This window comes from Plasmodium inui (genome assembly GCF_000524495.1).
Source record: "Plasmodium inui San Antonio 1 unplaced genomic scaffold supercont1.8, whole genome shotgun sequence".
Taxonomy (NCBI): Eukaryota; Apicomplexa; class Aconoidasida; order Haemosporida; family Plasmodiidae; genus Plasmodium; species Plasmodium inui.
In genome coordinates, this window is record NW_008481842.1 from 174,433 (window position 1) to 186,610 (window position 12,178).

General features: G+C 47.1%; 4 protein-coding genes across 4 annotated transcripts; 1 reads left to right on the forward strand and 3 right to left on the reverse strand.

Annotated features, from left to right (window-relative positions):
* Positions 1-618: 618 nt before the first annotated feature.
* Positions 619-2,559, forward strand: C922_02309 (hypothetical protein; the record flags this gene model as incomplete). Its single annotated transcript, XM_008817908.1, has 6 exons — positions 619-845; positions 972-1,119; positions 1,252-1,383; positions 1,522-1,854; positions 2,005-2,136; positions 2,356-2,559. 6 exons carry the CDS (start codon positions 619-621, stop codon positions 2,557-2,559), a joined length of 1,176 nt encoding a protein of 391 aa, XP_008816130.1.
* Positions 2,560-2,768: 209 nt separating this feature from the next.
* C922_02310 (hypothetical protein) lies at positions 2,769-4,328 on the reverse strand (the record flags this gene model as incomplete). The annotated part of the gene is made up of 1 exon (XM_008817909.1): positions 2,769-4,328. One exon carries the CDS (start codon positions 4,326-4,328, stop codon positions 2,769-2,771), a length of 1,560 nt encoding a protein of 519 aa, XP_008816131.1.
* Positions 4,329-4,468: 140 nt separating this feature from the next.
* C922_02311 (hypothetical protein) lies at positions 4,469-9,378 on the reverse strand (the record flags this gene model as incomplete). The annotated part of the gene is made up of 2 exons (XM_008817910.1): positions 4,469-6,468; positions 6,645-9,378. 2 exons carry the CDS (start codon positions 9,376-9,378, stop codon positions 4,469-4,471), a joined length of 4,734 nt encoding a protein of 1,577 aa, XP_008816132.1.
* Positions 9,379-10,915: 1,537 nt separating this feature from the next.
* On the reverse strand, positions 10,916-11,701 carry C922_02312 (hypothetical protein; the record flags this gene model as incomplete). Its single annotated transcript, XM_008817911.1, has 1 exon — positions 10,916-11,701. The coding sequence occupies one exon, from the start codon at positions 11,699-11,701 to the stop codon at positions 10,916-10,918; it is 786 nt and encodes a 261-aa protein (XP_008816133.1).
* Positions 11,702-12,178: the final 477 nt, after the last annotated feature.

Genomic DNA, 12,178 nt, shown 5'->3' on the forward strand with positions numbered 1-12,178 from the left:
ACTTCGCGGAGAGTGACTGTTTTTTTCCTTCGCCGGGAGTGAAGCGATATATATATATTTTTTTTTTCCTTTTTTTCTCTCTCTGTGTCATTCGTTGCTTCTCACTTCTCCGTTACGCAAAAAAGAGAAAAAAAAAAAAAAATCGTTTGACAAATGACCAATTGTGAGTGTTCCTGAACGGTTAGCAATTCCTTGCTCTTTTTTTCTCCTTCCCCCGTATCGAGTTGCTCCGCTATCGCGTATGCAGAGGGGGAACATGTCGATTTGGGGGTCCCCCACTGCTGATTTGGAATTTGAGCTTCCGCTTCGCCAGCTGCCGCTTCACAGTCCTGTTATTTTTTTGAGACGCGCAAAGTTAAGATAAGAAGAAAATAAAATAAAAAAGGAAAAAACTAGAAAATAAATAATAATAAATAGATAAGAAAAAACTACCCTACTGCAGTTGTATGCTCGCATGTATGCAGAAACATGTTGTGCACACGGGGGATTGCGGATGCGTAGGACCAGCACTGCGCGCACGCCTGGGTGTGGTCTCCCCGTGCTCTGGACGCAGCCACCTCCTGATATGCAGTTAGGCATCGCTTCATCTGTGCTTATCATCCAGCCGCGCACCCCAACATGGAACTCAACGCGAGCGGAAAGCAGGAGGTGAAGAAAAACGCGCAGATCCAAGTCAACAACATTAACAGGATTATCCTGAATATCCTATGCGCGGAAGCATTAAGGAAAATAAAATTCATCCTGCATGTGCTGAGAAAGCTGCTGCAAAAGAAGACGAACATTCTGCATGTGTATATCACCAACGACATTCACCACCTGTCCACGGAGAACAGCCGGAAGAAAATGTTAGGGGGGGAGGGGGAAGAGTAGTGCAAACGGGGCGCGAAACGACAGAGCGATCGAAGCGATAAACCGTCCATCAGCGAATCCACCAAACCGCCTATCGAACGAACGCCTTACCCACCCCGCAGCTTCAACACCCTACAGGAAGGAATCGAGTTATGTGAAAATGAAAGCCACTACCAAGTCATAAAGGGGAAAATCGAGGAGTACCTTGACGCCCTCAGTGAGACCAACGAAATTTTGTGCCAGAATTCTCCCGCCGACAGGAACTTAAAGGTTAGGGGGAAGGGGAAGGCCTCAGGAAAATAAAAAGAAGTGAGACAAGCGGAACCAAAAGGGATGAATCATTTCCCCTTCTGCCCTGTCTGACACCTGCACCCACTGGTTCCCCGTCCCCCCAACAAACAGGACAACCGAAACAAAATAATCCAAGATGGCTCGCTGTTGCTGAATATATTCCTCAATATGAGGAGGTTGAACTTTGCCTCCGTTGTGAAGGAGCTGGACGCCTTCAAGGAGGAGCAGAACCTCCTGCTGAGCGTAAGGGATGCGTGAAGTGAAGCGGCTCTGAGGAGAGGTGGCATGTTCATACCACCCCGAACCCGTGTGCTGCCGCACCGATTACCACTTACCCATTACCACTTCTTACCCTTTCCGGAATCCTTCCTCCCCCCCCAGCTGAGGCAAAACGTGTACCACAAAAAGCAAATCGTGCACATCCTAAAGGATCAAATAAAAGAGCAAATCGAAACGACGGATAAGAAAAAAAAAATGATTCAAGAAAAAATTGAAGAAACAGAAAGAAGGAAAAAGATATTTTTCGTAAAGTCAATGCTGTACTATATGTACAAGAAGGAGTATGTCCAGGCGACTTCCTCCAGTTATGAGATGAATATGAATTTTAGACATCACTCGACGAAGGAGGCCAAGGACATGATGGAGAAGGATCTGAAATCCTATGCCAATATTAACGATTACATAAAAGGCTTCTTGAATAAACGGAACGACAACGTAAGTGCGTCCCTAGGCGGGGGGGGGAGCGGCGAAATGGAGCAGGCAAACTGCAGGGAAGCTGATTGCGGTAGAGCCCATCGCGGCTGAACCCACCGCGGTAGAGGTCCTAACCCCAGTCCTCCCCTTCTCCCTTACCCCCATTCGAAGCTGCAAAACGTCCACGACGACCTCGTCGAATATTACAAAAAGGAGAGACGAAAAAGGATGCAGAAGCTGGAGCAAATAAAAAATGAATTTAAGGACTCCCTTAGGGAAATTCAGTTGAAGCAGGAACAAATTGTACGTCCGCGGCATCGCGCCAGATGGGTGACCCCATAACATGCGGTCATTATAACACCGTGCAGTAGACCTACCCACATAAGTACACATGTGTAGACGGTCTGGTCGGAGGAGCATTTATACTATGTCGGACACAAAAAAGACAGAAAAAAAAAAAAATTATTCCCCCGTTGTGGGGCACTCCCCACTTGGTGTAACCCTCTTCCATCACCCGTGCAGGCAAAGTACGATCAAACGAACAAACAACGGGAGGAAGAAGAAAAGGAAAAACTGCGCAATGAGATTGACGAACGGGAGCATTTGAAGAAGCACAGTGAGTACGTCCTATTTTTGCAAGACATAGCTCGAAGTAAGATAAAGGACTACGAAGAGAAGAGACGCAGAAAATTGAGAAAAAACGCAGCAAAGAAGAAAAAAAAATAGGATCACCTTCCTCCCCGGTGGGAAGAAGTTGGATGATTCATCCCCTTCGCAGGTGGTCTTCTCAGTGGCTGCGAAAAGGAACAGCTAAAAGAAGGTGTTCCCTCCACGGGATGCTCCCTTATGAACAAATGGGTATGCTTATGTATGTGTGACACCGGGGAAGAGGGACCCACACAGCAATTTGAAACACAGCCGAACGAACGAAAAATTCAGGAGATCAAACACACGCAGTCGCAGTAGAGGGATAACATATTGAGGTACATTCTTTTATACTGATCCGATTTGGGGAGTACGTCAAAGGTGTACAGATGTTTTTTGTTTCCTTTTTTTTTCTTTCTCTTCCGCGGGGTGAGGAAATCCTCTCCATATGCGCTGCCACTCATCGTGATATTTTCGCGGCGGGGATCGTCGTTGGACAGGCCGGATAAATCGGATAAATTGCGCAGGTGGTGTGGATCGCGGTGTTCCCCCCCGGTGTGCCGTTCCCCGTCTGAGTCGTCCCTCGGAGCAGCGACATCAGCTCTGCTTCCCTCCTCAGGGGTGCCTCTCTCCCTGTCACGAGGCGACGCACCGGAGTAGCCCCCACTGATCAAATCACCCCGTTCAATCTCCCCCAATTTTCGCTTCCTCCTCACGGAATGTCTTTCGAAGAAGTTATGATTCAATCGCGTTGCAATAGTGCGCTGATCATTTTTGGGAAATCTGTCCGTTCGTTCAGCATCCCGATGATGGGCCCTTCCACGCGCGCGGTAAGTATTTCTTCTCCCTCTGGAGAGTTCGCCCCTACCTGTAGCATAAGAGCAGTCTCTATTTGGAGAACGCTGCGCATCCTTATATGGTCCCGTCACCTTCGAATCGATCGAATTGCCGATGGGAATAGCCACCCGATCGTGGTTTAAGTGTTCGTCAAAATTGACCAAAAAGGAGTAGCAGAAGTGAAAACTGAGGATGTTTTTAAAGAAGGGCACGTCATATATCTCCTTCTCCATGAGCATACTTGGAAAATGATTTCTATTCGGAGGTGAGAAGAGGATCTCGTTCGTGTTGTTGAGGCTATCGGCGCAACTATGCTTTGTCTTCCCATCCATATAATGCATAGAGACATTTTCAGCATATATATTTATTCTTTTTTTATCCTTGACGAAAAGGAAGGCCAAGTTGACAATCACCAGGTTGTATTCTTTCTGCTCATTCAGATTGTATAGTGCTTCGGTGAGGCTCTTCTCCTTCTGCTGCCCGTTCTGCTTCTCTTCCTCCCCCTGGTGCTCCTCTTTTTCGATATACTTTATGTGTATGCCTTTCAGAAGCCGCTTAAATTTGTCCAAGCTGAGAGGTTCCTTCATTGGGGGGAGCTCGAAATGAGTCCCTCTGTCGACTGTCCCCTTTTTAATGTCTTTTACTGTGTGGATGCTCCACTGGGTGGGGTGCCGAAAGGAGTTTCTCCCTTCATCTGGTTCGTGTTGTTCAGCCTCTTCCCCTACGTCGCACAGCTCTGCCCCATGTGGCAGATTCTCCGCTTCCTGATGGAGCTTCCCTCCCTGCTGACGCAGCGTCCCATTTATGAATCCCAAGATGAAGTCAAAATTGGGGGGGAACTTCTCCATCATAATTCTGTTCGTTAAGTAGAGCGCCTTTTTTTTCTTCTTCTTTCCTCCTTTCGATTTTATCCCCCCACGGCCACTCCCTTTCAACATCTCTAGGACTATGTCCAGCACGATGAATGTGTTCAGTGTGGGGAGCACCTCGCTGTCGCACAGGAAGCATTTCATTGGGGGGGGGGGCAAATGCGGGGTAGGGAGAGGGATATACCACGCATAGCGCAGCCGAATTAAGTGCGAGTCACTTATCACACAGATTAGAAGGCACCCGAAAGAAAGGGGATAATATGCCCCTCCTCTAAACACAGTTCTTAAAGAAAGAAAAAATTGAAGAAATAATAGTAGAGCGTTGTATCGACGTGAGAGCTCGACGGGGGGGTGTCCGCGGGCGGGGTGCCTTCCAGTGGCAGACGATGCAGGTGCTCAACAGAGAACAGCTCACGGATGGGTACTTCTTTCATCCCCGCCTGGTTCAACCATTTAGTGATAAAGGCGGGGAAAATATCGTGGAAGGTTTCTTCCTCTATCTTTATTGGACTTCTCTTCCGAACGATTCTTCTGAGTAGGTAGTAAAACTGCAGAGCGGGGAGGAGTTGCCTCTGCTTGTTTCTTCGTCCCTTCGTGCGTACATTCCTGTGTGTGTTCATGCTTCTTTGCGTACCCGCATGCATCCGCGTGGGGTCTTCCCTCTTGCCATTATACTCGGGGGGAAAATCTCTCACACAGCTCAGCAATTTTATATACCTAAGCGATTGGGCCAGAATGGCGCACATGTCAGGGCGATGGGCCCCTTCGTGGAGAAAGTCAACCCCAGTTGGATGGCAGCTTCCCTCACTTTGACTACTTCCCTCATCTGTAACGTCGCTGCTTCGTCCCACGCGCGGGGAAGCATCTCTGATTTTTTCCCGCCACCCGGGATACGTGGAACAAATGAGCATGACGTAAAAATTGATGCACTGTAAAAACGTCGTATCTTCGATGTTCCCTGGATGAGAGACTCCTTCCAACGATGTGGAAGGGGAACCATCCGCATGCTTAATCCACTGACGGGCGTAGTCCCTCTGGAGGGTTAGCATTGAGTAGGTAAAGGGGTGAAAGAGCTGCAAGTCGAACTGCTCCGTCATCAGATCAGCACAACGGGTGGTAGCCAGAATGAACAACATCTTACAAAAGGAGAAAAAGATGTCAGTAAGTAGTGAAATGTCTACGTAACGTAGGAGGAATCTCTTTATTAAGGAGGGCTTCTCTATCTGTTTGGACAAAGCATCCATCTGGTTCATCACATATGTGAGGCGATTCAGGTTAAGTAGGAAGTACGGACTGCTATACAGCTGCACTAACTTAGTAACTGTTCCGTGGCGATGGTCCAACGAGAGGACGTTCTTCACGACACGATTGATTTGAAGACACACGGTTAAGAAGCTCCAGATTTTTGTAAACCGGTACATACATAGGTGGATCTCTCTTGAGGTAGGAGATGTGTGCAATTCTTGGGAGACCAATCTTTTTTCTTCATCCTGATTTTGCACTGTGTAAAAGAAACGAAACCATTTCGATACGTGGAGGAGAAGCACATCAATAAGGGCTTTATCAAAATGGTACAGATTACTACACGAGTCGGTAATTAGTGCAATGTCCTTAAGACTGATTCGGACTTCTGCCTTTCCCCTCTGCTGCTCTGGATTGCTTCTCGTCTTGGCTCCACTCTGCTGGTACCACTTCTGTACACACTCCCCCAACTGCTTTATGTCCCCATCGATGAGGTGAATATCGGTCTCCTTCCCATTCGGGAAGAGCTTCATGAAGTTTTTATATCGGTACAGCCACTTGAGTAACTCTCCAGTGAGACTGCTCTCTGGCGACTTCTTCTCCTCCTTTGTTTCACCCCCCTTGGAGTACTCCTTCCGGGTCACCTGGTTGCTCCTCCGCACTAAGTGCTTGTGTTTCCTCAGGGCTACTTTCCTGTTATTGTCACAGAGAGTGAAATCGATAAAGAGCGAATCGTCCACATGGATTACGTTCCCATTGGAAACCATATCGAATGGGTATCCGTATGTACCCGTTGCATCTTCCTCTGAGGCTTCCCCCGTTTTGCGAACCCTTTTAACTCCATCGAATGTGTCAAATGACTTGTTTGACTCCCCTCTGAATAGCTGGGCATACCTCCGCAAACACACGTTGCGCAAGTTTCTTATTTCTTTGTATCTTGTGAGGCGTAAATCTTGGCCACTCTTCCGACCGCTCTTCGGGCTGCCCTCAACACGTGGCTTAGGCGAGGCCTTCTCGGTGTACCGTTCGCTTCGGTGGAGCTCTGCGGAGGGGGGGAAAGCAAACGATGGCACAGAAGAATGACACCAAAAGATAGCAGAAAAATAATGGAACAAAATAGCGGAGCGAATCATCCTGGGAACACACACGCACCATGCGACACGTCGTACCGTGAGCGCGGGCCAAATGGGACCACCCCACAGCCGCTTCGCTCCTTACCGTCGAAGTGCCTCCGGAAAAGCCTTCGGTTGTGAAGACGAATAGCAGCTGGATGAACGTCACCGAAATGCTTCGACACGACGGAGTCTCTTTTCATTCGTCCTGTCGACTGGTAGGGACCTCCTTCCCCCGTCTGGGTATCGCACTTCACTTCTCCAGAAAGGTGCACCATCTTGGCTCTCCGAAACATGTCCACATTGAGATACTTCAAATGGGACATGTCCCTCTTGTCCCCGTTTCCGTCTTCACCAAGTAGAGTTGATTTTTTTTTTTTTTTTTTTTTTAAACTTTCAAAATTGATTTTTTCACTCTGCTTGTAGAGGAATCTCAGACAAGATTTTGTCCCCCCAATGGGAATGGCGACAGGGGTGTTAGCAGAAGTGTCTTGGGACCCACCTGACGTCCCTTCACTGGAGCGGCGCACATTAGCACTGCTGCTCTTGTGGCACTTCTCCTTTGGGGGAAAGTAATTTGTCCCTCCACTGAGTCTGACGGCGCTTGTTCGGTCAAGTGGAGAGTTGGCCTCCTTTTTACTTTTCTTAATGGCGTCGTGGAAGCACACAAATTGGGGTTCGCCGCGCCTACTCAGGCTTCTATCAAATCGGCTAGCCTGGTGAGTAGCATCGGCGCTAGGGGTGGTTGCGGCGCTACCCTGGTCGGGAAGGGGTGCCCCCCCTGCGAGCAGACACAGGCGAATCATCTGGGATAAGCGGAGGAGCATGTCGGAGGCCCTATGCCCACATGTCCCCAGGTATACAAACAAGCTGAGATACATTTCTAGGTACTTCAAACCGAAGGAGACTTGGCTCATCTGTTTCTCTCTTCCTACCGGTTCTTTCTCTCTAATTATGTTACAAGCTTCTACCTTCATTTTGATTCTCTCTTCGTACAAATGTAGAGGTAAGTGGGACAGTTCGTGGATGGCTCCTCCTCCCCCCGTTTTATTCTTCTTGCCACTTTGTGGTACGGGGGCGGAAGAATTGACGGGGCCTACCAGGTAGGGGTCCTGTTGATGCACCCTCTCGACATGCGCCCGTTTCTCTTCTTCCCAGTAGGGCTGCCAACGGGAACGTCGTCTCCCCTCATCTGTGTGTATCGCTTTATAAGTGGGGGATGCTCCCCCCCCCGGGTTGTCACCCCAGATTGAGATGAAAGGCGCATTGGGGAGAATACCCATAGGGGGCAAAAACCTTTCAAAGAGGAAACAAAAAAAAGGCTCATCGAAATGGTTTAAAAGGGTCAGTATCTTAACGACATATACCACATCTGCATAAGTGTAATGGTAGAAGTTGTTGCGAATCACGTTTAGTACTTTATTTAAAATAACTGTCTCTCTAAATTTTTGCCTCTTTAGCAGTTTCAGAATGGACAGCACACCAGTTGGAGACAATTCGGATCCATGCTTGTCGATGAACTTCCTAATGAATAGAAAAAAATCCGGTTCCAAGTGGACATTATTGTGAAGGAGGGTGTTCACATAAGTAGCAAACTCTCCCTGAGTTATCCAATCGAGATGCCTCTCTACATTTCGGTGCAGATCTCTTATGTAGTCCAAATTGTTTCTCCGACTTTCCTCATTTAGGACAACCCTTAACAGGAGGAAAGTATCTCTCAGGGGCAACTGACAAGCGTAATAACAACACATATGTAGTAACGTGTCGTATATCTCATTTTTTATCTTCCCTTTGTGTAAGAAGTGGAGAACCAAAATGATATGCTTCAAATCTTTGTGACGTTCATTTATCTCCTCTTGGATGAGGTTGAAGAAAAGGAAACTCCCCCCCTCTCGAACTTCCTCCTTGCAGTAGTTAAACAAGCTTAGATACGTTTCTATGTATTTCCTCGTCGGGACATAATTCAGTAAGTTACACAGATGTAGGTAATGTGAGATGATCTTCTTGGACCCTTTATTCATTCGGCACAGCCAGTAGAAGTATTCACTGCTACATTGCAGGAGGGGTAGGTTTTTATACTTTCTCTTGGCGAAGATTTTCAATATTAACAACAATTCATTTTCGTAAAATCTACTCATATTTTTCATCACATACTTTGTTGCAAACCTATACTTGGCGATGTCGTCATTTGGTTGCAACTGCTTTATGTACTTGAGGAGGTATACCTTGTTGTTGTAAATTTGTTCTTCTGCCATGGGGTCGGACTCCTTCGATTTGGGGAACTCGTCTAACGTTCTGTTTCTCGACTCTACTGGGAGATGCAATATTGAGGATGATTCTTCCCCTGTCAGGGCTGTATTCTCTTGTACAATTTTTTCCCCCCCTTTTTCCGCCCTACTGACAAGTGAGTTCTTCGCATCATCGGTGTATGTCCTCCTTCTGATGCCATCATCACGCTGGGGGGGATGATCCCCACGGTTTTTACCTTCATGGAGAGAAGTCCCGTCTGTCCCGTCTGTCCGGTCTGTCCCGTCTGTCCGGTCTGTCCCGTCTGTCGGGTCTGTCCCGTCTGTCGGGTCTGTCCCGTCTGTCGGGTCTGTCCCGTCTTTCCCTTCTTGGAGAGAAGCCCTTTTTTTCTCTCCTTCGAAATAACTCCCTTTTTTAGGCCTCTTCTCCGATTGCTCCTTCTTCTTTGCGATCAAATCGAAGATGCTGCTACAGTAGTTCGTCGAAATGGCCACGAACAGAATCCGCTTCCTCACCGCTGCCTGTTTTGCCATCAGCCTGCTCGCGGACCACTTGTTCGCTGCGTTCACGTGCGTCATCGCTAAATGTTTCATGGTTCGCCAATCTGCCGCGTAGCAGTTATAGGTGACGCTTCTGTTGTGTGCCTGCTCACCTGTTTGCAAAATGTGGGTTTGCAAATTGGGTCTCACTGGATGGGAGTAGCTGCCGACTGCCTCGCTGCGGGTGGCCTAACCGCGGGATGGCCACCCCCCCGCATCTACCCCTACGTAGGTTCACGCAGATACACTGACGAGATGCCCCCTTCTGCTCCCTTAGGAGAGGGGGGGATTGCCTGGATGCCAAGCAGGATGAAATACACTCATGGGGCCCTACCGTCAACCCTACACACTACTGCAGCGGGAGCATAACTTGGAAAGAAAATTAACTAACACTTATCCACCTTAATGGAGATACAAAACGGGAGGAAGCAGAACGGCACATTTAAGGTGAACCTCAAATGGATAAAACGGAATGGTAACAACGCCGCTTCGTCCTCTTCGCTAGGATTAATGACTCCCTTTTTTAAAGTAAAAAAGGGGTTAGGAAAATCCGGAAAAAAAGTGTTGTAACCTCTTTCTTTTTTTTCTTTTTTTTTTTTTTTTTGAGAGGATAAAGGTGCTATACGGGTAGCCAGAACAACGGCCTTTTAAATGGGTCTGTTTTGTGGCTCCTCCGCAGAGGATGGTGCGCACTTGGGCGAATTCCTCTTCTGACGAAATGGCCCCCCATTTCGGCGCTGCTTTGGTGAAGAGGCAGTTGTGCGTACAAAGTGCCGCGAGCAGGCGGGTTGGCCACCTCACCTCATCGCCACTTCTCTTCTTTCCAAACTAGATAGCCCCACTGCGTGCATCTCACAGACCCTTTTGCAGAAACCCGCTTCAGAGGCGAAAGCTTAACTCCCCATTTTTACAAACGGCAAATCGGACAAGTTGGAACGAAGTGACAACGGAGTGGAATAAGAAGGCGACAAAAAAAGAAAAAAAAAAAAAAAATTAAAAACTCGAAAAAATCGAAAAAACAAAACAACGAATGACAAAGATTAATGTAGAGTGAACTGCCCAGCCATTTTCATCTCCACAGTGGGACCACACCCTAAAAAGAGAGAAAAAAAAAAAAAAAAAAAAAAGCAAAATAATTGTCACAAGTGGTGTAATTATTTTGATATAGCTAGTAGGGTGAAACACAGCGTGGGCAAGCACATAACAGATGGACCTCTGCATGTATGCAAAAATGGGCTTCCAGATAGATTAGACATATCTGTGCAGTGGGGATGGTACCCCTCCCCCTCCTTTTTCCCAGGGGTGCAAGGTGGGGCCGGACACTTAAACACACAAAGAAAGGGATTCACAAAATGGGTCATGCATACCGACTGGTGAAAGATACACACCTGCGTATCATCCTAATTTCCCACTTTCGTAGAAAAGAAAGAATGAGATGCTAACTTCGATTGAGTGAGACGGAGGAACCCCTCAAATGGCAGTGATCCAAGCCAGTGGAGGTGTCACGTGAGAAGGCAAACGGGACAAGCACTTCATCGGTCTACACTCTCCATGTGAACACTCTTCATAAGCACACGTAAAGGGTCCAACCCTAACAGCATGGGAAAAATTTCTTCGCCTTAATCTTCCTCTTGCTAACGGCAGGCATTTTCCTAATGCTGCAGGTATGGTCCATTTTAGGCGTCGGGCCAGGGAGGACAGCCTGTTTGGGATTCATCTGCTGCATGTACATCTGAGGGTTATTCATATTTTCAAAGATGGGCATAGAGTAAGGCATGCTATTATAATTGTAATTATTATTTTCACTCAGCATGGTGTTGAAATTTCCATTGGGGATGCTAAAATTGTTCGCATAAGTCATAGGATCCGTTTCTTTCGCTGGGAATGTGTTAAGATAGTCAGGGGAGAAGTGATCACCTGTGCTTGGGTAATTCATGTACATCATATCTTCCCCAGAATGATAATCGTTGAAGTTCAATGGGACTTGGTTAGCTTGAATGGTGTTCTGTGTGTTGTTATAATTCATCAAATTTGTGTAACTATCAAATCCGGTTGTCGTATCCAGACCTGTCTTCATTCCTTGCATGCTTATGGAGTCATTTGGATCTGTATGTATGATACTGTTCATTGGCATTGTGTTGTTGTATGGGTTTGCCCCCTGATCTATGTTAAATTGTGGCATCATGTCAGGTGGATAGCTTTCTCTGTTAATGACATAGTCACTAGGACTGTAGCCATTGGTTAACACTGCTCCATTCATCATATAGTTTGCGTTCATGCTGTTATGCGGGAGGTCCACTGGGTTCATGGCGTATTTTGGATCCTCCTCAAGTCGGGAGGAATTCAAAACAGTTCTCGTTCCGTACGCCTCGTCCATTTTGGTCTCCGAGTCGATCGCTAGGTTGTGCTTTTCGCGGGGGAGATTGAAGTGGAATAGGGAAATGCAGTACGAGGTGGAATAGCGCCAAATGAATTGCTAAGACAAATGCAGGAAAGCCTAAGAAGGAGTATACCTCCCCGCAAACACTAACACTAAAAAAAAAAAAAAATAATCGCACTAACGGCCAAGGAATGCAAAATAGTTTACGTTCTCCTGAATGGCCTTCTCAAGATAAAATTTGCTGCGGAACGAGTCAGCATGCATACGTGTAGGTGTCTGTGTATATACATATATCCACGCGCAAAGATCTTCGGAAAAAAAAACAGTTGGACAGAAGGACAGCGCGCTAGAAGCTGTGGAAACCTTTTTTTTTAAAAAAAGAAAAAACAAGGTAAGTACAACATGGCTGGTATGTTACAAAAAAAGAAGCAGCACAACACACTGCAATGCAACGAATTTTTCCTGGAAAACAGA